General features: G+C 36.6%; 1 protein-coding gene across 1 annotated transcript; it reads right to left on the reverse strand.

Annotated features, from left to right (window-relative positions):
* Positions 1–89: 89 nt before the first annotated feature.
* On the reverse strand, positions 90–20,994 carry LOC108670444. Its single transcript, XM_047882141.1, has 16 exons — positions 20,156–20,994; positions 19,902–19,985; positions 19,282–19,704; positions 18,922–19,014; positions 13,149–13,628; positions 12,664–12,846; positions 12,260–12,285; positions 8,827–8,920; positions 6,582–8,550; positions 6,146–6,265; positions 5,470–5,583; positions 4,930–5,061; positions 4,157–4,288; positions 3,466–3,639; positions 607–735; positions 90–178 (listed from the first exon to the last, which is right to left on the reverse strand). The coding sequence occupies exons 1-16, from the start codon at positions 20,795–20,797 to the stop codon at positions 90–92; spliced, it is 4,884 nt and encodes a 1,627-aa protein (XP_047738097.1). The 5' UTR covers positions 20,798–20,994.
* Between the last annotated feature and the right edge of the window lie 6,777 nt (positions 20,995–27,771).

Here is a 27,771-nt window from a genome sequence, read left to right on the forward strand (position 1 = left end):
ACCTATAATACACCTATGAGCTGAAGTATATAGTAGTGACCTATAACACACCTATGAGCTGAAGTATAAAGTAGTGACCTATAACACACCTATGAGCTGAAAACTTCGTTTTCCCATTTATCGATGGCATCTGTTAAGGCTTCTGAACACTCCTGAGCGCATGGAAGATCATCGGGATCTGAAATATATAAAACTTTTCAAATTACAGAATCAACGAATTTTTTAATTCATGGTCATTTCTAGGAAAATTTTTTGTTTAAACCATTAATGAACTATTAAACTAAGTAAAATGAATTAATTACGAGTTTCCGATCATTTTCTGCTTTTATATGGTTTTAGCTGATTAAAATTACGCGTTACGGCATTCGTAAATTTAAAACCTGGAATAATCACGATGTAAAAATAAACACATATAAAAATAGACACATTTATTAGTAACCCATAACACACCTATGAGCTGAAGCATATAGTGCATATAGTATGAGCATACCTATGAAACACCAATGAGCTGAAGCATATAGTGCATATAGTATGAGCATACCTATGAAACACCTATGAGCTGAAGTATATAGTGATTCAAAATCTCCAAATTTGACATTGACAAACCTATAAGCTGGAGCTGGCGAGCGTAGTTGAAGTTGGCGACATTGAAGCGACAGCCGAGCAGCGAGCACAGTTCTTGATAGCGTTCCTTGTAGAGACGCTCGGTCGTCACGCACTTGTTCACTTTGGGGCCTGGCGTGTAAAATAAAGGTAAGTGTACATGTAATTTTCATATTCAAAGATCAACTTACAAGTAATACTTGGATACTTTTGTAGCAAATGTCAATAAGTATACGCTTAGCATTCGTTCTTAACAATCAATTTTCAAGTAATGTACTAGGAATTTTTACATTTGTATTACAAATCGAGGATTATGATTTGCATTTTAACGTGTGCAAAATTTGTGAAGGTATTATTTCGCCAAAATTAAGGTATTATTATCATTAGTGAAGGTATTATTTCCAGGCCCACATACCATGAAGGAATTTACATTAATTCTATAAAAAATTCTTGAAATACGTAACAATTGAAGTTTGAGTTGAAGTCACAGTCATGCCTGTACATCAAATGCTTGATCTATTGGAGGGAGGGCTCATACAAAGTTCAGATTGGAATAAGATGATTGAAGCGCTTTTGATATCAGATCATCTGATATCAAACGTAATCATTTGATGTGATATCATATCTCTGATATGATATCATCATATCAAGAGTTTGAAACGTAAGCATTTACCATCCACCTGGTGTGAACTACCAAGATACATACTATCAAAATTCGCTACGATAATACTATCAAAGTACATGAGGTCGGCCTAAGAACACGTAGCGGCCAATTATTCGCCTTTGACTGGTAGGTTTCAACTTGATTAGTCGTCAATGATTGGCTGACGGAGTTACGAACGAGTTACTGTTTTTTGAAATGACCGTCCACTGGTGCGTGCTAGCGAGAGCAAGGCCTCCTCAATTCAGCACACAAAATCTAGGATAGAGAACCATCCATACATAAATATATTATTAAAAGCACGAATCTAGTGTAACGAAAAGAGCATACATTGAAAAAAAGAGCATATACAATCCATACCAAGAGCGTTGTTGAGAAATTCATTAAGTCTTTGGAGCCAATGTTTGTGCTCGGCATCGGTGAGCATCGCGGTCGCCCCCACCACCAGCAGCCGCGCGCCGTCAGCACTCAGCCGCAGCTTGTGCTGCTCCAGCGCCTGCACCAGGAAGTTGCTCGTGCCCAGCAGCAGGTGCGCTGCACATCAGTGTACATTAATAACTTTGTATGGTAAACACACCATCATACAACAAACCCACCTGCATACAACAAACACACATTCATACAAGAAACACCTTACAAGAACATTTTTCCCCATTTAATTTTTTGTTGGGCAAATCCCACAGAAACCAAGGAGGCAAAATACAATTATTTAGACAGGAGTTTCAATTTTTCTCTGATTGCACGTAGCAGCTCCTACACATTTTATAGAAGACAGACTTTTATTCAGGAAGTAACCGCCACATAAATAGAAAATTCGACATATATAAAAAATACTATAAAATTAAAACTATGTAACAAAACAAAAATAAATTAAACATAGCCATTTTCTGTCAAAAGTCACGAGAAAAAAGACACATAAATTCTCCATCAGAATACCATCATACCTAAATAAATTAATGAATATGGTTTGTTTTTTAAGTGTGGACAAAATCCAATCCAATTGTGGATTTAGAAATTAAAGTTGCATACAGGAACAGAGGTGACCACCCACCGTTTGCATAAGGCGGTTGGTCTCCCTGGCAGACGATGACAAGACGTGACACGTCCATGACGTGTTTAAGCAGCGTGACCATGTGGCGTGCCCTGACATCGCTCGTCGTCACCACCACCAGCACCACGTCGTCTGGTCAACAATATTATTATTATTATTAAAGTAGTGACCTATAACACACCTATGAGCTGAAGTATATAGTAGTGACCTATAACACACCTATGAGCTGAAGCATATAGTAGTGACCTATAACACACCTATGAGCTGAAGCATATAGTGACCTATAACACACCTATGAGCTGAAGCATATAGTGACCTATGAAACACCTATGAGCTGAAGCATATAGTGAATATAGCATGAGCATACCTATGAAACACCTATGAGCTGAAGGATATAGTGACCTATGAAACACCTAGGAGCTGAAGCATATAGTGACCTATAACACACCTATGAGCTGAAGCATATAGTGACCTATGAAACACCTATGAGCTGAAGCATATAGTGCATATAGTATGAGCATACCTATGAAACACCTATGAGCTGAAGCATGTAGTGATCCAAAATCTCCAAATTTGACATTGACACACCTATGAGCTGAAGCATATAGTGACCTATCACACATATGAGCTGAAGCATATAGTGATCTATGGCACACCTATGAGCTGAAGAATATAGTGTGTGACCTATAACACACCTATGAGCTGAAGAATATAGTGACCTCTGACACACCTATGAGCTGAAGCATATAGTGACCTATAACAAACCTATAAGCTGGAGCTGATTTCAACTTCATAACGTTCTTAGTTTTTTATTTATTAACAAATTAAAAAGGTCAGTTAATTCTGGTTCACCCTGTACTTTCAAAGTACATGTGGTCGGCCTAAGAATAAGTAGCGGCCAATTATTCGCCTTTGGCTGGTAGGTTTCAACTTGATTTGCCGTCAATGATTGGCTGACGGAGTTACGAACGAGTTACTGTTTTTTGAAATGACCGTCCACTGGTGCGTGCTAGCGAGAGCAAGGCCTCCTCAATTCAGCACACAAAATCTAGGATAGAGAACCATCCATACATAAATATATTATTAAAAGCACGAATCTAGTGTAACGAAAAGAGCATACATTGAAAAAAAGAGCATATACAATCCATACCAAGAGCGTTGTTGAGAAATTCATTAAGTCTTTGGAGCCAATGTTTGTGCTCGGCATCGGTGAGCATCGCGGTCGCCCCCACCACCAGCAGCCGCGCGCCGTCAGCACTCAGCCGCAGCTTGTGCTGCTCCAGCGCCTGCACCAGGAAGTTGCTCGTGCCCAGCAGCAGGTGCGCTGCACATCAGTGTACATTAATAACTTTGTATGGTAAACACACCATCATACAACAAACCCACCTGCATACAACAAACACACATTCATACAAGAAACACCTTACAAGAACATTTTTCCCCATTTAATTTTTTGTTGGGCAAATCCCACAGAAACCAAGGAGGCAAAATACAATTATTTAGACAGGAGTTTCAATTTTTCTCTGATTGCACGTAGCAGCTCCTACACATTTTATAGAAGACAGACTTTTATTCAGGAAGTAACCGCCACATAAATAGAAAATTCGACATATATAAAAAATACTATAAAATTAAAACTATGTAACAAAACAAAAATAAATTAAACATAGCCATTTTCTGTCAAAAGTCACGAGAAAAAAGACACATAAATTCTCCATCAGAATACCATCATACCTAAATAAATTAATGAATATGGTTTGTTTTTTAAGTGTGGACAAAATCCAATCCAATTGTGGATTTAGAAATTAAAGTTGCATACAGGAACAGAGGTGACCACCCACCGTTTGCATAAGGCGGTTGGTCTCCCTGGCAGACGATGACAAGACGTGACACGTCCATGACGTGTTTAAGCAGCGTGACCATGTGGCGTGCCCTGACATCGCTCGTCGTCACCACCACCAGCACCACGTCGTCTGGTCAACAATATTATTATTATTATTATTATGATTATTATTATTATTATTATTAGAAAGCCAGCAGCAGCTTGCATATTGTATAATAAGTTAACTATAATAATAATAATAATAATGCTTGCATTATTATGCAAACAGCAGCACCACGTCGTCTGGTCAACAAAATTACCGTTATAAATTGTGCAAAAAGAAAGTGGAGTGTATATACATATATAACTACAATTAAATATTTACCAAATGTTTTTAATTTCAACGTCGCTGAATATCAAATCATTTTTTGACGGATTCTGGCAAAATATCAATATAAACTAAAACTTCAATTTCAGTAAACTTCGGCTCATTCATCTAAAATACATACAAGATTGAAGCAAATTCTAAATGAACAGACTGGTCCGCAGCAATTAGTTTGTGGCTGCCGTGATTAAAAATAAATTAATCTTCAGTTCAAGTAAAGTAAACTTCGAATTATTTCTGTACAATATCAATCAAAATTGAATATAATTTCAGTTGAACGGACTGGTGCGCAGCAATTTGTTCGTGACAGCCGTGATTAAAAATAAATTAATCTTCAATTCAAGTAAACTTCGAATTATTTCTGTATAATAGCAATCAAGATTGACAATAATTTCAGTTGAACGGACTGGTGCGCAGTAGGTGCGGGGTGACTGTGGTGAGCTCATGTGTGATGTGAGCCAGCAGGTGGTGGCCCGCTTCAGTGCTCTCGTACACGCAGTTATGTCGGTGCTGAGACGGCGTCTTGTTAAAGAGATTATCTGCACACAAAACAGGTCCTCTCAGCCATTTGTGTACTTATTGTATACATTTAAATCAACTATATTTTGTGTTATCCGTACACTTGTAGGCAGATTAGATATTCTCATTCATTTGTGTACTTGATGTATACATTTAAATCAATTAGATATTGTGTTATCTGCACACAACACAGGTTTTCTTAATCATTTGTGTACTTATTGCATCCATTTAAATCAATTAGATATTGTGTTATCTGCGCACAACACAGGTCTCCTCATTCATTTGTGTACCTATTGTATACATATTGTGTTGTCTGCGCACAGAAAAGGTTCTGCAATTTGGTGTTATCTTTGCTGGTTTCGAATTAAGCTAGACAAATTATAATTCAATAAGAAAGACATTGAAGCTACATAAATGAATTTTCATACTCATCGCAATGCTGCTGCAGAGACGGTTCCAAGAAGCTCGGTATTCTACAGCAAACTTGATCATGGTAGCTTTGGCATTCTTCAGCTGGAACGCGTTAACATACGGCATATGTTCTGAAAAAAAGTGTATTTCAAATTCCTTACATAATGGATGAGGCACACCTCATTTCAAATGTAGGTTAAGGTAGAGGCAGTTTATCAGAATATTTCATTAGAGTTAGGCTGTTTAATTTATGTTTGATTTTTTTGGCAGGTTTCGTTTCATGACTTGTTGCAAAAACTCATGAACAAACGTAACTATAAATACTTAATGGAATAGTAAAAGTACCAAGATTGCTCGAGTGATTTGTTTTGTAAAAAAATTATAATAGCATGTAAACAAATGGCTAACCAGGCTTAATTAAATGAATGAAAGAGAATTTTTAAGGATACCTCTGAGATGTCGATCAACCTCGAAATGAAATGATGAGCGTTGAGACAAACATGGCAGTGTGCATGAGCGGAGACAAACATGGACTTATACGTGAGCGGAGACAAACATGGACTAATAGTCTAATACATGAGCTGAGATAAACGTGTTGGGAGGCTGAGACAAACATGGCATTATATGTGAGCGGAGACAAATATGCAATGTGTGCGATATGAAACAAACAGGGAAGAAGTTAGACAAACGTACGTTTGTTAGGCCAGCTGGCTGAGATGGTGCCTTCCGGTAGCACAAAGTTGTGGAGAACTTGATGCATGATGGACGCTGACCTTGGGTTGGGAAATGTGAATGTGTAAACAACATTCGGACCTGCAAGTTAAGAGCGAGAGAAATCAATGGACGGGATGAAAACGTATAAAATTTACAGTTGATTAACAAATTAATCATAAAGGGATCAATCCTCTATTAAAGTTAAGTTTTTAGTTCGTCATTGGTCAAGGATATGGTGAAATAACATGTCAAATCTTGGTGATCACACCTTTAATTATTTGCATTCATTTTTTTTTAAATAATAAGTTGAATTAATTGCAATGGTCAAACAGTCAATCAAATGCATTTCCAAGTGAAACCTGAAATATTGAATTATATGTCTACAGGCATCATAATAAAAGCTTCGACATCCCACCTTCATGAGTGATAGAGTATTTATTCACGTTGGCCCCAAAGATGTGTGTTAGTGTGTCCAGGAACCCAAAACTGAAGCAAGCACTCCCTGCACTGATCTTAACAATTGTTCCTTGGGGTGCAGTTTTTCCCACATTTGTACACTCCAGCACTGGGTTCTGGCTTGTGACAGCAACATTGTCATTCTTTTCAGCATTTGTTTCCAATTTTGTACAATCCCTGGGTTCTTCTGTGACAGGCTTTTCCTGCATTTTTATTACTTCTGTGTTTGTAGTGGCAACGATGCTTCTTTCGTCAGCATTTGTTTTTAATTTGGTTATCTCATTAGAATTTTTATCGGAAGGTTCCTCTTTTATCTTCACTCCTTCAGAGTTCGTGGCAGCAACAACGTCACTATTTTCAGTGTTCGTCTCCAATTTCACCATTATCTCGGAATTATCACTGGCCACCTCAGGCTGCACCAGCACTCCTTCCGCGATCGTGGTCGCAACATCATCAACATTTTCAGTATCCGTCACCAATTTATTTATCTCGTTAGGATTCTCACAAGCAGGTTTTACTCTTGCCGCCTCTTGTTCAGATTGTTCCCTCCTCTTTGCTGCAATGAGAGCGCCAAGTTTCCGTCTGTTTTCTGCTGCCCCGAGATCTTTATTTTCAACTTTCGCCTTCTCAATTAATTGTGGCGCATTAAATTTCATTTTCAAGAACGAGGAGATGCTTTTTTTGACGTCAACCTTCCAGGAGTGGTAAGCAGGGAACGGCCTTTCAAGTTTTTTCAACAGAGTAACGCATTCAAGAACGGGTTCATAAGCTTCAGTCGGGCCATTATAGGGGTTGAAGTTCACCAAGAAATTATTCAAGGGCTTCTTGAGCTCTGCATGAACAGCTTGGTTCAGCAACTGCCAGTCACATTCTGCTCCTATGCAGACGATGCCTTCAGGGTGAGTGCCGACAGGATGAGGCAAGGATATGCTGCAGTGGAGAGCCTTGTGGTCCATTTGTGACAGGAAGTCTAAAGTCTCAGACATGAAAACTCGCTGGGGTGGAAAAGATGCAAGACTAACCGAACTCTGATTAGGCAAGCACTTCCGCAGAGCAACAAGTTGATCAATAATTGATCTTATCTTCACAGAAGCCAAATCCTTCAGTTTGACAGGGTCTTTAGTGCAATCATCTGGCAGAGAGTTCACCAGAATAGGATTTTTGCATTTGTTTTTAATGCAATGTTCAAGTGGAACTCGGTAGCCAAAACTTGACATGTCCAACACAAAGACTAGGAGCAAATTTGATGGCAATTCATAAGTCTGTTCTAGCACTTGAGATATCCAAGCGTTATTGCTGAAGTCAACGCTATGATTGTACAACAAGGCAGGGTTGTCTAGATATTGGCCTTTAACGCTCATGTCTCCAAAAAGAACAATTTTTTCATAGCACTTGCTTTCAGAATTAACATCAAAACATTTTTCCAGATTGGGGTATGTTTCAACGAAGGGGAAATCCAGTAGAGTTTTCATCCGTGACTTAGTCATGCCATGTGAAGCCAAAAATAAGACGGACTCAAGCAGACTGCTCCATGGGTTGAAAATGAACCATAGGTGACCAGGCCACATTTCTTGTATGGTCCAATCAACATGATGATCTTTCGATTCATACATGTCAAATAGCTCTAAAGAAAGACCTACATCTTCCCAGTTCTTGTGCACTAGCTGATGCATTGCAGACCATAAATCTTGCAGTTTCAATAACGCAGCTCTACCAGCAGACAAATTATCTTTATTATTGTCAGGCAAAGAGCTTGCAGCGGCTGTGGGCACCAGAAGCGCGAGGGACGAGCATACGTCAGAAGAAAGCAGTGACAGATTGTCCTCATCAAGAAGACTTAGTGGCATGAAGGGCATCATCAGCACTGCACTCGTGGAGTCAACTTCTGCTTTGAGGTGTGTCAGCATGTTCTCTAGTTGTGTTAAAGCCTGGAAGTATGTTCATTCATTAGCATTAATTAGTATTGGATGGCAGAATATGCGTTTACACATTAGCACTAGAAACTAAAGAGACATCAGGCACAATTGTCAGAGCACTTTAATTCCAAAGAATGGCAAATGCAAGAGATCAGAAAGTAGAACATTCACATTGTACAACAATTTTAAGCATGAATGTGTCATGTGATAGTCACGTCCATGAAAATTAAACTACAATGTTAATCTTTTTATGTTATCATATGCAACCATATTAATTAACCAACTTACATTTTCAGATCCAACCAGGTCTGTGAGGCATGCTGGAGTGAACAACCTCTCGGTGACCAGCACGACTGACGAGAAACATTGCACCACAGGCGTCCTAATAGAAGGATGCAGAATACAATGTAGAAAATTGCAGAATGTTCACACAACAGTGTTCAAATTAATGCTGAAAAAACTGTCTAGCTCTCATTTGGCAGCTGTTCAGTGGAATTGAACTGAGTCACAATTTTTTTCCTTCAGGTTAAAATATGAAACCCAAAACATACCAAAAAAATGGTTAACACTGTTTAGTTTAATGAGGCAGACGGCCACTTGACAGTAACTGCCTATCAGACAGTTTTTCCACCATTATTTTGAACACTTTTGTAGAGACTAATGGAAATATTGTAGCAGCTACAATACTAATAAAAGTTCCAATACATGTTAATGGAAAATAACAAATTTCAATTGTAAATATTAATTATGCTCTTTCTGTGTATAATAAATTGATTTACTAAGATATTTTTACTCAGGAGGATAGGTGAGCATAGGAACCCAAAAAAATGGCATAAAATTATCCAAGAATTAAAAACAAGCAGCAATTCCAAACAATTACATTTATAAAAAATATAATAATATTAGGTCATTGCCACATGAAAGCATGGCAGTTAATGTCTTCTGCACCAGAAGAAGCCCCTCCATTAAAGATGAAGCTTTTGCTCTTCAGTCTTGAACAGTCCAGTAGTACCAGCAAGTGGGAGAATTCAATCCAGCAGGCCTTTGGGACCAGATGTTGATTTCAGTTGAAAGTAAGATGTTGATTTGGCAGTCATTTTGCACCAGAAGATGATTTCAGATGAAAGAAAGACATTGATTTGGCAGGCCTGTGGCACCAGAAGTTGATTTCAGTTGAAAGCAAGATGTTGATTTGGCTGGCCTTCAGCACCAGGAGTTGCTTTGAGTTGAAAAGAAGTCAATGCCACAGAACTTTGATAACAGGAAGTTGGTTTCAGACTAAGTAGTGATCTTGTGTACTTGGCTTCATTCCAAAAATTTATTGGATTCTCAGTTACAGAATCTTGCAGTCGCCAACACGGTAAGGACAGTAATAAAACTGCCTCTACCAGCAACTCTGTTTAGGTCCCGCCTCTACCAGCAACTCTGTTTATGTGCCACCTCTACCAGCAACTCCGGTTGATTGGGGGTCTCTTATAAAAGTGAGACCAGGGAACCACAACAATAAAAACTCTGGTTGATCTGAAGAATCATATTTACGTGACGAGTGCTATGGTGCACTCAGTAACAGAAGATATTCTTTCTTGTGCGCAAGACAAGTATGGCTATCCTTTAGATGTTTGCTGTGAAGCACAAGGGGAACATATTGATCATTTATAAATATGTGAAAAAACATTGAATCCTTCTCTTTCTATTGGTGTATAAATTATTCAATTTGAATTTATACCTAAATCTATACAAATGTATTCAATCGGGTCCATCATTGAGAATAACCCCGTGTTATCTGGAAGACCACAACCAAGTTGATAATATTGCAAGTTTCAAAAAATGACTGGAATACCTGGTTTTTCTGACCATTATTTAGAAACCTGGATAAAACCCAATTATATCAAATGGATCACAATAATAAACAGAAATCAATTAATAATCCAGATAATTCTTGCAATTCTTAAATCAAGATGAAAAAATGTAGCACTATAGGGACCACTGATGGGCTTCTTGCATGGCACAAACTTTCTGAAATGGCAATGCAACAGCAGTTACTCTTGCTGCTACCACCACAAAATGCAATGTCCCTTTCTTTAGCCAACATTCATACAGTCATTTACTAATTCAAATGAACTTTGATGGATTAACAATAGTGTTTATCAATGAAAAACCTATAAAATAACTATCCTGAAACTAATTATGTACTCAACTTAATGAGATCATAACTAACATGAACTTGAACCATACTCTATAATTTATATGGTGTACTAATGCCAACAGCTAAATTGTATACATCGTTAATATCAGATTTTATAATTAGGATTTTAGAGAGATTCAATTCATCATGATAGTTCTATCAGAACCCTTGCATGCATGTTCCTGAGGTGCATACAATAGAGCCACTTTGTTATTTTAAACAAAGATAACAATGCCATGAATCTGTTACCTGAACCATGTTTTGCATAAATCTGTTACCCTTGCAAGAGTACTTTTATTCACTACACATAAAACCAGCAAACAAATAGTTGACAGTGACTCAAATTAGGTCCTTCAATCCTCACCCACTTACCATTTCACAGGCAGTAACAGCATTAAACAGCTATAAAAACACTGACATTACAAAAAAAAAAACATTATTAAACAGAATATTTTGCTCATGAAAAAAATATCAGTCAAGCAAAGAAAAGGAGGAAGATATTCCAAGAAACAAGAAGGACACAAAAGTTCAAGACATTTTTATAGCGATTTGGCTCTTGACAGATTTTTTAATGTTATTTTTAGAAAACTAAAGCAAAATCTCATTTCTCACAGGGTCATTTTGAGTAATTTCTTCTTATAATTGTGTAATAATTCTTATAATTGTGGGTGCACTTTGTTTTGTACATTAATGTGTGATATAGGTAGAATATAAACTTCGGAAAATTTTTGAATAAAAACCAGGTGGCAGATGCAGTGATTGGTACAGAAGTTAGCTCAAGGTGACAAATCGCAGACCTCCATTTTGTATTTTTACCTGCGATTGGCAGCAACTTCAATGTACAGCTTGAATTAAACTTTCCTAATGCATTTGGTTCTCCTCTTTTTTCTTCTGATATATATAGTTCTGCAATGGATCTTTAGCTTATTTTCCTTATTTTCTTATGCATGGCTGACAGAGGATTTTATTTAGTCAAAATGATGATTAATTATTTAACAGTTTTTTTTATTTCTAATTGGCTTAAATTAGGAGTAAGTAAATTTCAAGAGTGATTGTGGAATGCATTTATCATTGAAAATAAGAGATTACCATTTTCAAAAGATGTAATGATAATGTTCAAAATTATTGACAGATGTATTCATCTCATGCATATTCATCTCATTAAAATATGAAATAAAACAAACAAATATGAAGTATAATTTGTCAAAATGTCATAAATTTATCACAATTAACATACATGCTATCCGTTTGTAGCCAACATGCCAGTTGCATTAGAATAGCACAGGAAAAGCTAGAACCAATGAGGACCAAATAAAATTTCTGCTCTCCCAGTTTTCTTAAATTAAAAAAATAATAATAAATCAACACAATTGAGTGAAATTTCATGCAGATTCTCCTCAGTTATATTGCTTGAGTGAAATTTCATGCAGTAGAACAAGCAAAATAACTGAGGTAATTACACATACTATAACAGAAGTTATTTTGAACAAAAGTACCTCTGAGTCTCAAAGGAAATTAATTATCTATGAAGATTACCTGAGTATTGCAGAATGGGTCTGGCTCTGCAATCAGAACAAATTTCTGATTAAAGTGGCAAGAGAGGTTTTTTTTTCTAAGCAACACTTTAGTTAGGGTAAAAACAAATTTTAAAAGGTAATAATAAAGGCCTTACATAAGCATATAAATAAAATAAGTTCATCAAGCATTGTGAAAAATAGCATTGCAAAGAATGTTTGAAATTATACTAGCCTCTGTGACTATAAAAAAATGAAGTCACCATAATCCTGCCAACTTTCAACTAAATAAAAATATTAAAGAAAAGTAGAACAGATCTTAATTGAATAAATACTTTTAAATCAAGTGTATAGGCAGCAAATTTTAAATAAAATAATGTCTATATTTTCATTGTAAAATTTTAGAACAGATGATCAGTAACATACCTTGCTGTTATCCAGACTAGAGTAAAGAGACTCAAGAAGAGCCAGCAGACCCTCCTCTACATTCTCCTGCCTACTGGCATGGTACTGGTACCCACACATGGAAAGCTGGTTCAGAGCCCACTGATTATACACTTGAGTGGCACCAGCAAGTAGTATCTTGTGACTGTCTGGGCACTTGGTCCCCTGAACACCAAGCCAGTATTCAGTAATTTTATGATGGAAATTGAGTTATGTAAAGGTTATAGAAACATAATAGACCTAAGCCTGAGGCACTACTTGAAGATCTTGCTGGAAAGGTTTTTCACAAATTTGTGTAGACTTTATTCCTATATTATAAAAATATATTGCATAGCCACTAACACTACAACATCCATATATTAGTTCAAAAAATTACCTAGAAAAAGTTTGAATGAAAAAATAAATACATCTCAAAAAATACATCCTACTAACAAGAATTTTATTTCATAATTTCTATTTAAGCTTACCATTTGCTCTATCTCCAAAGAAGATCCCGGATCTGGGGCAGAATTTTCTCCTTTGTCTGAACACAAGGGAAGGAACAAAACATTGCTGCTGTCTGAGGAGCATAAGACTCTGCTCCAGACATCCCAAGACTTGCTGATGAGGTCCCAGCCAGCATGGGTACCCAAAGCCTTAGCATTGGGAATTGATTCCAGAGAATATTTTTCCACTGCACAATTTTTCTTGCTACCATTGGACTCAATTTTCTTCTGTGCTCCAAGTACTGAATCCTGTACTCCAGCAATGATGAACAAACATTGTTCCCTGATTATTGACAAGTTTTGAAGCATTGAAAGATGTGCAGTTGCTGGAGTCAAGCAATGTTGGTCAATAACTTCTACTTGAGGGAAATCGGTCGCAACTTTCTCTTTAATTTTCAAATAGAAGCGATGATCTATGATGAGAATAATCTTGGTAGGAGAACGGTTGCGACATAACAGAGCCTGCATAAATAAAAAAATCTTGCAATATAAACATAATAGTCATGAAAAAGATCACTGACAATCTCCATAGCATGACTTACTTTACAAGTCTAAAACATTTCAAAATCAGGAAGCAGCAATGGGAAGCCATTCTACTCCCTCACAGTTTCAAAAAATTTTAGAGTAAATTCTCTTACAAAATAAAATTAAATTATTAAATTGTAAAGTAGTACTATCTTAACATAAATATGAAGGCTCATTGGAAAGTAGATTATATTTTTGTCTGTTACTGCCAGGGGCAAATCAATCACACCCATTTTGGTAGTAATAAAGTTTTAGCAACCACAATCAGAAATTTACTTGAAACTCTGTGTTGGGTAAATAAATGACATTATCACTGAAGATGGTGTTGATGAACTGACTACTGGTGGATGAATTGGCTTGCAACACAGCTTTTTGATGATGCCAAACAGTAGACAGGCATGACTAATTGGCTAATATTTCATTGTGCTTAATTTGACACACAATTTTTAATTCCTTAAGTAGGAATTAAAAAACTTTATCACTGCCATGATAAAATCCTCAATTTGGGCATGTGGAAACATAGGTTTCAAGTTTCTCTCTTGTATGTTTATACAAAATGTTGCTCCCTCAATATTTACTTTTGTATTACTTTCAAAATATAATCTGCTTTTATATAGCCTCCATATTTTACATCATAATATTGAATCATTTTTTTAGATTATGGCTAAAGTTTTCTTTAATAAATGATGACATTTCACACTCCTGTTTGAAGGCAATGCAGTTCATGCTGAAAAAAGGACTGATTTTTTTGCTGAGCTCACAGAAAATGAGCTCAAAGAAAATAACTCTGACTAAAATTACACTGATTCTTCCACAACAGTGAAGTACAAGAAATCCTGCCACAATACAATTAGATGATTGTACAGATAATATCCCCACTTCTGAAGGTAGCATGCAAGATTTGGCAATTTTCAAATGTGAACTGCTGTCTTGGGGCACTTCCATGATCTTGGAGTGTTCTTCCAGTCTTGATACTTTCATAAAAACTTCTGACAAAGTTGACCATGAAGTGCTCTTCAGAAAGCTGAGGTTGTTGGAGGTAGGAGGAAGCCTGTTAGGTTGGATCCACAACTTCCTTACAAATGAGTACAACTGTACAAGCTGTCACAATTGAAAATTCTAAATAAAGAGAAGCATAGATGACAATCAGAGACTTAAAGCTTGGACAGATCCTCTTCCTCATTTGTAGAGCCGATATCAACTCAGAACTGACTTGTGCATCTACATCCTCATTTGCAGCAATGCAAGAGTGTTAATGAGGATTACAGACAAGCTGGCATGCAAGATGTAACAGGATGACATTTTGACACTCTACAATTGGGCCCTGGTGAATAATATGCAATTCAATGGCACAAAGTTTGAAGTAATGAGATATCGAGTTGGCACAGAAGCCAGGATGCTGCAGAGTGACTTGGCATTGAATGTGTGACTTGGCTGCAGCATGACTTGGCACAGAAATTGAAGAAGAGATCAACTTGTTTGGAATCACGGAGTTTTGATGAGTACCAAAGCCATGTTTGATGACCAGATTGCGGCAATATTTGCATGAGGCAGATAATGGATGGTATGAATCTGGGTTGCATTCCAAACAAGAGGAGTAGAGCTAATGATTACACTCTTCAGAGCCCTCATGCTCCCCATTGTGGAGCACTGCTGCCAGCCTTGAGTGGCGCTCAAGGCAGGTGCAGTGCAGAAACTGGAGGCAGTCCAACAGACCTTCGGGTCAAGGATCAGCAGTATGAGAGAGCTGAAGTTGGTCTACTGGGGCAGGTAACAAATAGCTGGGACTGTACACAATGGAAAGGAGAAGATAGAGGTATACAATACTAACTCTTGGGAGATGATAACTGGAATGGTTCCCAACTTTCAGGATAGTCACATGTCAATGAAAGGAAGGGGGGACAGTGCAGGATTTCCTCATTCAATAACCAAGCTGCAGCCAGAGTTCAGGCTCTGAGCGGGATAATTTCTGTGGCAGTATCAAGGCTGTTCAATGCCTTGCTATAGGAACTAAGAGACATGGGATTTCACCCTTGCAAAACAGAAGAAGACTGGATGCACATTTCAGCACAATCCCGGATTTTCCAGTTATGGGCCACTACCCTCAGCAAGTGGCAAGCAACAGCATCCTGCATCAGCTGTTTCAATAGAGAAATGTGTTGCCTTATGGACCCAAGGGTGGTACCCTTAAACTTGTCATAATGCCATAAGGTAAGGTGGCAGCACTCTGCTAGTGATAGGGAGCTTTTTTTAATACTGAATATTATTCTTCTAGCGCTCCAGCACTCTGCAAGTCTGTATGGCTATGCTAGTCATGCAGCACTTTTCAGGGCCACAGCTTGTTCAAGTCTTGCAGCACCTTTCCCATTGAGCAGCTTTCAATTTTGGAGCACTGCCAGTCTTGCAGCACAGTTTCATTTCAGTTTTGTATTACTCCTCAATTTTGTATTATATTCCTGTCTTGCAGCATTCTTCCTGTCTTGCAGCATTCTTCCTGTCTTGCAGTACTCTCCCTGTCTTGCAGCAATACTGTCTTGCAGGACTCTTCCAGTCTTGCAGGACTCTTCCAGTCTTGCACCATTCTTCCAGTCTTGCAGGACTCTCCCTGTCTTGCAGGACTCTCACTGTCTTGCAGGACTCTTCCAGTCTTGCAGGACTCTTCCAGTCTTGCAGGACTCTTCCTGTCTTGCAGGACTCTTCCTGTCTTGCAGGACTCTTCCTGTCTTGCAGGACTCTCCCTGTCTTGCAGGACTCTCCCTGTCTTGCAGGACTCTTCCAGTCTTGCAGGACTCTTCTTCTCAAATATGGAACACTCAATGCTAACTGAAATTAGTAATAAACTAGAAATAGGAAAGATGGTGAAAAAGAACATTGCCTGTTTTTGCCTTTTCAACTTTCAGGCTGTTCAAAATTCCAAACAGAATGTTTCAGAAGTTGATAACAAATGTCATAAACATACAACAAGATGTGACAGTGGATACAGAAAGTTTTTAAAAGTGTGAAAGAGAACCAGCAAGACCAGCCAATTATTAACCACATTTTTAATAATTATATTTATTCACTCTCATTTTTGTTTTCATGAGTGTACCATAAAACAGGATGACTTGGACCATTTTCAGCTGTTACTTTTTGCGAGTCACATAGTAAATAAATAAAATATATCTCCTTATTGCATTTTTAGGTTATCTCATGGTACTTCAAATTACTTCAACACAATTTTTCCAAGTCAAAAACTTTTTGAGTTATGGCATTTATTTCTTAAATACCTACAAAATGGTTCAAGACACCCCGTCAATGGTCTAAGTCATGACGTATTATGATATTGGCAATGGAAACCAGGTTTCTCAATCAAACCCTATGTATTTAGGCATTGTATGGATATCAAATCCATTGGTTATTCCTCAGAGATTTGTAGTGAATGATCTTCATTAAGTGATAAAATAATAAATATTTTGTAGCATTGTATAACACTTTGAAAATCTCTTTTTTAAGGTTTGGAGTCCAAATTCCTTAAATGATTAGCAGAATAAATATTGGCTGCACCTGACAACTACACAGCCTATCTCTTCCTTTACCTTATAAAAAATCTTTTATTTTTTTGCACAAATCATCATTTTTCATTAGAATTTTGCCTCATCACAATCCTAGCATAAAAAAAAGCATGCTTGCAAGCTATTGATGTCAAAATTGCACATAATCTACAAATTATCTTCAACTGAAAACAAGCATTCTGCAAGATAAAGTGGCTACAGGACTGTATACATAATGGTTAGGCGTGAGATCATCTCTGACAATACAAATTACATACAAGAATACATAGTGGTGGTTGTGTGATCATCTTACAAACAACCAATCACAGACCAGAATACATAACGGGTGGTTGTGTGATCATCTTACAAACTATTAATTACACAGAACACATAGTGGATGGTTGTGTGATCATCTTACAAACAACCAATCATAGGCCTGAATACATCATGGGTGGTTGTGTGATCATCTTACAAAATACCAATTACACAGAACACATAGTGGGTGGTTGTGTGATCATCTTACTAACTACTAATCACAGACCAGGGGCCATCCTTTCAAAACTCGCCAAGTTAACGTAAGTAGGTACTTATGCTCTATTTTCTTGTCTATGATTGGTGGATTTTGCTTTAAAGGCTGTCAATGATTGGCTGATGAACTTACGATCTCTTTAGTATTTTTGAGAGTATAGGCCCAGAATACATAACGGGTGGTTGTATGATCATCTTACAAAGTAACAGTCACAGCATAGCATACAAAATGGGGGTCCAGATCCACCAGTATCAAATTTCATATCAATCACAGTGTTCTTTTATATATTTTGTAGATTTTTCATAAATATTAATGAAGCCAAAAACAACAAGATAAAAAATCTGGAGAAAATGAACATTGAAAGGATTATATTACACACTAAACATCTGATGCATTGCAATGAAATAACATTAAATACAATGCAATAAGAAATAAATGCTAGTAACATACATCATTTCATTAATAACAAGAACTTAATTGATCCGTGTTGGCTCAAAACAAACAATTTTTAAGAAATTTGCATGCTGATTGCAAACTTATATTGAACAGATCTTCAAACACAGATGTCAATTAGAACCTCATCCCATGCAGTAGTATGTGCCTCAAAAGAAATAGGTTTTTTATGAAGAATTATTAATTTTAAACCATAATTAGCAAAGGAAAGCATATATAATATACAAATATCACAGGAAAATTGCAACTAAGCCAAAAAATTTGGTAACTAGTACATAAAATCCAAATTTTTTCACTACAGGTGACAATCAATTATCGCATGGAACTCAGGAAGATAAAAAAATAATCACACATTCTTTGACCAATGGAATTGATTTCAATTTGCAACAGTTGCACAACAATGATTTACACACATAATTATCTGGAGAGATTGAGATCTCCCTACTGTAAAAGAAATAGTAGAGTTGAATCAAGTTGGGGAAATTTTCTTTTGATATTAGTTGTCTGCTAGTGTAATGACAATGGGGTTCAGCCACTGCCAGTGTGAGGTTAGGTTACTAAGTACAGTATATAGGTACATAGGTACTGAATTTATTGTTTATGTGATGAGTAAACATTGGAAGCATTTTATGTGTTGCATATCACAGAATACACAAACTTTGATGAGGTAAAGTGTTTCACAAAAATATTTATGATAAAATTCTATACATAACATTACCAGTTTGTGCCAAAGCTGCAGCTGCGTTGAGTTCCATTGCTTGCAAGCAGCATAACATGATTGCAGGGCCTTCACAGGAATGTTTTGTAGGACCTGACATAATCATCATGATGGATTAGTATTTAACAATTACCTATATGTCTGAAATCTAAATAAACACATTTGAGGGCTTTTGATAGCAGTGTTAACTTGAATTTCACTGAAGGCTGAAACATGTATAAAATGAAAATTAATCTCAAAAATCATAATCAACAATGGATAACAGGAGCCATTACAATAATGAAGCCCAGTATCAAAGAACCGATTTATATTTTATAATTAAAAGATGCTCAGAAAAAAAGGCTGTGTAGAGTGCCTTACCTTACAAAATGAGGTTTGTTCATTTCTCAGACAAGCACAATTTTTGTGACTCTTCATGATTTTGGTGTCGGCTAAAAGGTATTCCTCTTTGAGCAGTTCCATGTAAGTCCTTACAGTTTGCACAACAAAATGTTTAGAGAAAAGTTGGAACATCTTGCAGTGAACTGGTTCAGCCACTGCTATTTTCCCATTGATAGTGAGAAGTCCCTCATTCAGCTGCAAATCACTGGATGCACTAGACAATTTGTTAAACATTTCGCGTTCAGAAGGTAATACTCCAGGATGAGAAAGAAAAGTGAGAATTTCTTCCTTGGTACTTCCACTGGCAAGGAGGTGTAGAGCATAAATCAGAGGATGTTCAAGGTTACTGTCACTCTTGGCCACCATCACCAGCTTTTTTCTGATTTCTTGCAGCAAATTGCACTGAAATAGACATTTAACAAGAAATTTAATAGTTCATTACAGCATTTATTCAATTGATACTAAGTAGCAAAATACTATTACGATTAGAGAATGAGATAAAAATTAGAAAAATATCAAGGGTCTGTCTATGGTATAAAAAACAAACTTTATTTAATAAAATTGAAATAAATTTCAATAATCAAGTTTATTAAACTCACAATTTTCAAGCAAACCAGAGCAGCTTCACGTCTCATTGGAGGACTGCTACTGCTGAACCCCTTTCCATTGGCTTGTATGAACTCCTGCTTGAGTAAAGACACAAAAAATTTGAGATATTGTGATTAGATGACATCAGTCTGACCTAACCTGGAAAGTCAACTTTTTTTGATATATGTTAAAATTGATAATTACCTTGCATATATGATATACCTTTACTGTTTATATTGAAAAATATGGATAAAAAGTCACTCACATCTGATGGGAAGGACAGATCTTCAGCATTGGTGAAGCCCATATCAGACGAGTTCAAATCTCCATAATTAAGTTCCTCAGTTAAGGTGAAGCGGTCAGTGACATCCACATTCATTTTAGCATTTAAATCACCGATAGCAATAGCAGTACTCTCATTTTTTTTGTGATCATCAAAATCACTAAGTTCTTCATATTGTTGGAGCTTGGTATCTGAAACTGGGGCTCTATTTTTGCTATCTTGTTTTGCTTTGGCTTGGTCTGTAGCGTTAACTTCAGAAGTAGCAATTTCATTCGAAGCTTCATTTTGAAAAGTGGCCACACCTTTATCAAAACTTTGAGCAGCATTTTCTTGATGGCAACCATATTCCTGCCATGAATGTGATTCAGAACTAACCACAGTAGGGCCAGTCTTTAAAGAATATACTTCCATTAATTGACATATTGGTTCATCCTTGATTTTCATAGGAAAATAACCTCCATGGACAGTGGAAACCTCTATAGATCTGAGTATTTCACTGCCATCATCAATATGCTGACATTCTTGAGGTATAGAATGAAGATCAACACTATTGATATCTTGGGCTTCAGGTGTAAATGTTGATGAACAAAATTCTGGCAGACCCGGTGCTGTTTCACCAGGCATAGTTGCAATATTTTCTTTCTTAACCAAGGGCTTTGAAACACTGGAAAAATCATCCCAAGTTTTATGAGAGCTTGTTGAGGCTTCACAAGGTATTTTTTCAGCCCATTCCTTTCTAGACACAGGGAAACCAGTTGTTTGAAAACAAGAATCAACACTCAAGCTATCTGAGGATTCTTTTTTGACTATAGTTGATGTTAAAATATTATCTTCTGATGCAGCAAGGCTTTCTTCATCATCATCATAATCAGAATCAATAGTCTTGATTTTATTTTTTCCATTTAGACTTAAATTATAAAGTCTTTGAAGTCTTTGTGCTGAAGAACATACAATCAGATCCTCTGAACAAAATCCTTCAAATGTACAATAACAATCATCTGTTTCATCAGCATTGCTTTCTACCTTTATATTAGTAGTACTGCTCACAGGAGTAGGAATATCAGTTTCAGTAATTACAGGCATGTTTTCAATTTGATCTTCAGCTACCTCTTGACAAGCTGAAGTTCTTGTAACAATATTTGTCTGATTAGAAAACTCTGTCATAGGAAAGCATTTTTCAGCTTTTTTTGCAGCAACAGAATCCAAGAGGCTTTCCACCCCTTTTCCAGCATTATTTGTCACATCCAGTGCTACTTTCAACTCCTGTCTTAAAGCCTTTGCATTTTTTCTAGTATGCATTCTAGATTATGTTGCATATCACTGCAAGGAAGAAAAATAGTAAAATTAAATCATTAAAACTGAAAATGCAATGAAATAGAATATATCAATATTATCAACTAAGCATAAATTGCCCAAATTACACAATTACACCATGCATTTAAAGACAGTAGAGTTGAGTATGACAATTAAATTACAAGATATGGGAAATCAACTCATGAGGGAATGTTCTGAGCCTCACCTAAATGCAGACTATTGACTGTCTGGTTACAATTTTGATAGAAATGTTAATGTTTTCTTAAATAAATATAACTTGTGATATGGGAAATCAACTCATGAGGGAATGTTCTGAGCCTCACCTAAATGCAGACTATTGACCATCTGGTTACAATTTTGATAGAAATGTTAATGTTTTCTTAAATAAATATAACTTACAATGATGCATTGGAGTCTGCAGCCCAAATATGGCAATAAGCAATGATGGTGACCTTAAACTGATATCTATGTTTACTGTTTAGTTGCACTCAAAAACAGTCGATCAATCTACATGGCATGGCCAGAGATTATTCTATGTATTCTGCCTGTTTTGACTGGCATTTGTCATTGCCAGCTATGGGGAAACAGGATGCAGATAGCTATCAAGTGTCAGCTACAATTCTATCTTGGGTCTATTGGGATGGAATTTGTAGGTATGTGCACTAAAAACAATTTTATTGAATTGTAGTGAAAACTATACATCTGAAGAGAAAAATCTAGATAAATACAATTTAAATTCAAGTGGAATATTTCACTTTTACAATAAAAGTGAAAAAGCAACAACATTTTTCTTTTATTCAATTATGGCACAAAAATGAACCAATTATTGACACTTTTGACAATTTGGCAGCCATTTCCGCAAGACGGGGTAATAAGGAACACCCCACGGAGTAAATAGGGATGACCCCCGGGTAATTAGGGACAACCCTAAAACACATTTACAGCAGATCCTCTTGTTAGCAAAGGCCATAGTTAAGATAAATATGGTTAATCACAAAGATTTTTGCTTAAATTTTAAATTTAAATGAAAATTTAAATTTAAATAAAATCTTCTTGGGGAGCAGAACAGCCTGGATGTTAGGCAGAACTCCTAACATCCAGGTCACTCAATGCAATGGTCACTCCCTAAAGAAGCTTGTTGAGCTCCTTGTTGCGTTACATCTAAAAGGAAGAGGAGGACTTTGGAGTACTGCTAGTAATAGGCGAGTGGCTTTGTAATTTCCATTTACAAAGATTACTTGCAAAACAATTTGCATTTAATAAGAATGATTCTATAGAAGGATTTTGAATTATTGTTAGTTTATAGATAATTTTTTGTTACCATTTAAATTTTAAATGGCTGCCGAGTGCCAGCAACCGGCATGGCAGATCCTCCCCAACCCCACCTCCCAGCTTATCCCTCTTTGGCCTTGGCAAAGAAATATATACTTAATTTTGCTTTGACTTAACTCTTGATTTATTTTCATTATTGCAGAATCTATTCATTATTGCAATATTTGAGTAATTAGGCTTTATTCTTCATATGTGAACTGCATTTACTTGTCCATAATGGGCCGTTAGTTCTTTATTTACTCCATTAACCAGTATGATGTTTTATGTTGTTTTCTTTCTTTCTTCTTATTATTTAATTCAGACTTGTTTTGTATATAATGCATTTGTTTTTTTCAAGATTGGTTTAGCTGTAAGAGAAAGGAAAGCAGTATGTCTGCTAGTCATTTATTTAATTTTACATGTGTATAAGCATAAAGAAAGGAACCTCTTGAGTTATGTCTGTTGTATCATTTGACCACTTAACACATATTGTTCATTGTATGAAATATTTACCTAAATTATAATTTATATGTAAATATTTATGAGAGTAATTCAACTGCACAATGCTGGGTTTCAAATGAGATCATATATGCATAGTATGCATAAAAGTGTATAATTTGTTATATTTTTCACTTGGATTTACACTGTTTCTTGATTATAAACCATTGAAGCATAATGAAATGATATATGCCCTTGCATTCTTATGAATTACATGAAATAACATGAGTGCTTTAGATTAACAGATATCAAGAGGACTACAATGGCATACTTATGTTGTGGTGCTCATTCTTTTGAACTGGTGGGAGATTCGATGCTGAAGCGCTTCTACCAATTTGCCAATCAAGGTAACCTTGACATGATAAAAATGTTGGGGGGGATGTATTTTGTTCTTTAATGATCTTAAGCTTGTACATGAACCATATATGTCAGTTTATCAACTAATATCCAAATTTGTCAACAGATCAGAAAAACTAAGGTCGTGCTGTGCATTGGTAGGCAAACCATGGATAAACTATGCAAAAACCTTTGTGGAACCTTAGTGAACCAGGATGTTATCCTGCAAATTGGAACCAATGACCTTCTTGTAAGTTAGTGTGTAGCATGTTTCATTGATAATAAAGTATCAAGTGCTTCAAATATGACTGTCAATGCCAATTGCAAGTGCACATTTTAGTTCATCTTTATTCACTATATATATATACTGTTTACTGAAAATTACACTAAAGAAGTAGGCAAGTTTGGATGAAAAGTTCATTTTGTGTTATTTGTGGCTTGCAACTGGTGCGACGGCATGGTGCCCGAACTGTTGGTAAGGATCAATTAATTGGAAATTTGAATGCTTATTTTGAATTATTGTAAAGTTGAATCACTAGTTCTTCATTCTTGTAGTACATTTGTTCTTTTATTTTGTTTTCAGAAACTGTTTGTGGTATGGTTTACAAATGTGGATAAACGTAAATGTTAATCATACTGCAACGCGTCATATCAAACTTTTATGGGTTACTGGAAAAGAAAGGTGATGGCCAAATTAATGCTACCGTAGAGGTCATCTTTCTCCAAGTGCCAAATAATTGAAGAAATATTTTTTAATTAATAACCTTAATTTTTAAATTACAGAAGTCTGGAGAAATAGACATTGACAAAATGAAGAATTCTATGCTGGAAGTGATATCAGCCCTGCAAGATTCAGGTGCCCAGTGCATCATAGTCTTGACACTTCCACCAATACCCAAATTGGGCTTCACAAATGGCATCTTAAGAATCTGGAAAGCCTTCAATAAATGGAAGCTATCAGATTTATCATGTTTAATGTTGTATATATAAATCATTTTTTGTTCATATGTTGATGTTGTATATGTATGTAGAGCAAAAATGTAAAAAAATATATACAAGGGTTGGACAAAATAATTGGAACACTACCCTTATTAGTATGTACCGGTACCTTTTCTTAAAAATCCTTCTCTGTCCAAAATATTCATCAGAGTTTCATTATATTCATATACATATATAATTAATCTATGTCGTTTTTACTATTACAGGTATATTGCACAATCTATTCTAGATTTATTTAAAAATTAGGTAAGATGCGTGACTTAACTGATTTCGAAAAAGGGCAAATTGTTGGTGCTTGCATGACAGGAGCTTCGATCACCAAAGTCGCTGAGGTTTTTGGTTTTTCAAGAGCTACTATATCAAGGATGATGACACAATTCGAAAAACAGGGGAAAACATCTAATAATCACACTAAATGTGGTCAACCTTCAAAGCTATCTGATAGAGATTAAAGAACATTAAACCGCATTATGAAAAAAATAGGCAATCTACAGCTACAGAGGTGCATGCAGAGTTAAATCAGCATCTCAGCACTGAAGTTTCTACCAAAACCGTTCGTCGTGAGCTTCTTAAGGGTGGATACCATGGAAGAGCCGCTATCAGGAAACCTCTACTTATTTCAGGAAACATTCAGAAGCGGATGCTGTGGTGCAAGGACCACAAAACCTGGTCTCCAGACCAGTGGAGGCAAGTAATATTCTCAGACGAGTCCTCCTCCTACAAGTCAAACGAGTCCTCACTTCTCAGAAGAGTCCCTCAATATTCTCAGACAAGTCAGATGAGTCCTCCTCCTGTCTGGATGAACTGGAGAAGGTTTTGATGGAAGAGTGGCTGAAAATTCCAATAGAACAAGTCAAGAAGCCTGGAGAAGGTTTTGATGGAAGAGTGGCTGAAAATTCCAATAGAACAAGTCAAGAAGCTGTATGATTCAATTCCCAGACGTATTGAAGCTGTATTGAAGCTGTATTGAAGGCTAAAGGGGGTCCAACTCCGTATTAAATAAAGTTTCTCTAAATTTATCAGGTGTTCCAATTATTTTGTCCAACCCCTGTAAATGTTTTCTTTTTGTTTTAGTGGATAATTCAGGTATCACTGTTGTCAACACTGGCAAGATCTACAATTTTGCTGCAAACAAGTTCGAATGGGACCTGTTCTTGCTGGACGCTGACATATATTGGAATGAGAATGGGATGATGATTGTGCTGGAGATGCTTGAGAATTCCATGTAGCTTTGCAAAAGAGTGCTGAGTCTATGTATGTGTGAGACTGTGTGTAAATGCTGTCTTATTACACTAGAGTTCTTTGTTCCTAGAGCACCTACATAACAATATGAGACAGTGATGAGTGCAACAAGAATTCTGTTGTATTCCCATGCTTATGTTCTGTTCTTTTTTAGAAAGGAATATATTAATTTTGTTTTTTCCATTTTATGAGCATCTGTAAAATAGTAACATGTGTGACTGTGATGAGTATGTGTGTGATGGAATTAATTTTATTACATATTTGTTTTCAAAGTTTGTTCAGTATCAGTACAACATAAAGTTTATATTTTTCTAATAAGATTTTAATTCACTTATTCCTATTTCATCTCTTCATTTATGATACAACAACAAAGCTGAATTCAAGCCAGATGACTTCCATTTTGTTTTCTACCCAGCATTCAGGTAAATGTGAAAAGTGTGATATTAATATGTTGACATGCTACATCAAACTTTGTACTATGTGGTTATTGACATAACTCTTTTGCAGGTGAGCTGCAGGCAAGAGGATTTACACTGCAGGCAAGAGGTCACCACTCATCTCATTGCCGTCATTGAAGAATAAAGGTGCCTGCGCCCGCCATCATGCACGGCAACTTGATCATCAAGCTTCACAAGTACCTGCAATGTGCATCTAGCCAGCAATGAGGTAAAATGGAATTGTTTTGCAATGAAATAGCGATATGCTGCGTTAGTTTAATGATTAACGTTGTTACATAATACAAATTGTATGAATTAGTTTTTTATGAAACCCGACTCTCACAGGTGAGCCGCAGGCACAGGCAAGAGAATAGGCCACCGCTCATCTCACAACTGCTGTTCAAGAGTCTGGTTCCTGTGCATATGCCCCTTCCCGGGCCCCCTGCTGGCCATAGTGACAAACTTGTCAAACCAGAGATTTTTTAGAATCAGTTCATTTTTAATTTCCTCATTTACTCAAGATTTAAACCAAATTCTTATGTATGATAATGATGGTATCCATGATACTTTGCTGGTCTACTTATAGGACTCAAAAATGAACTTGGAGAGAGAGTCTAAAAATCTCTCTGCTTGGCCACTATGCCACTGGCCACCCTATGGCTGCAAGCCTGCAACACAGCACCACCACAACCCCCCCCCCCTGGGCTTCATGCGGACCCTGCATGCACAGACTCGGACTGCTAGGTACCTCCAGCCTCCAGGCCTNTGCCACTCATCCTCAGATTCAGAGGTTATCATTGCTCTTGACCTTTTTTTCTTCCCTTTCATCTTGTCAAATGCCAACTACTACCACTCCACTTCCTGGAGTGTCACTCTCCATTGAGATTGATGTATGATGTATCCAACAAAGCTGAACAATGTAATTAAGTCAAAAGAATCAAATTAATAATCCTACAAATTACCAAAGAGTAAAAAATATATATATATATAAATTATATAGTATAGGCCTATCCTATATAGTATATAAATATAGGATATTATAATACCTAATAATATCCTCCCCTCTTTCTATTATTCCCCTCCTACTTAAGTATCAATGCTATGCAAGAACTAATTCTTGAAATTTTCAACAACCTATTGGCTACTTTCTTCAGATAGGCTACTCACCGATTTTCAAAGTGTCAGCTCCTCTTACCAACGTGACAACGTCCTACGTCCGTCGTCAACCGCAGCTCGAACCGGAATCCACGGTATTGCAATAATTGCATGACATGCTGTGAATTCAGAACCATCAACCTTCCGCATTCCGCAGAATCACTGTCAGTGTCGGCGAGACGGCGATTCGGCGGTTTTGCTGTGCACTTGCACCACCATGGCACCATCGCCCGTGTTATTTTTCTAGTCTGCCTGTGTAGAAAGGTTGTAGTTATTGCCTGAAACTTTTAGTTTGTATTACAGCTC

Source organism: Hyalella azteca, unplaced genomic scaffold, assembly GCF_000764305.2.
Source record: "Hyalella azteca isolate HAZT.00-mixed unplaced genomic scaffold, Hazt_2.0.2 contig9734, whole genome shotgun sequence".
In the NCBI taxonomy this organism is placed as follows: domain Eukaryota; kingdom Metazoa; phylum Arthropoda; class Malacostraca; order Amphipoda; family Hyalellidae; genus Hyalella; species Hyalella azteca.

Coding starts and splice junctions, on each gene's coding strand:
- LOC108670444 (XM_047882141.1), bottom strand. CDS start 20,797: ATGCCTGGTGAAACAGCACCGGGTCTGCCAGAATTTTGTTCATCAACA. Junction 8,921..12,259: donor ACCCATTCTGCAATACTCAG/GTAATCTTCATA, acceptor TCCTTCTATTAG/GACGCCTGTGGTGCAATGTT. Junction 5,584..6,145: donor AGCCAGCTGGCCTAACAAAC/GTACGTTTGTCT, acceptor ACTTTTTTTCAG/AACATATGCCGTATGTTAAC.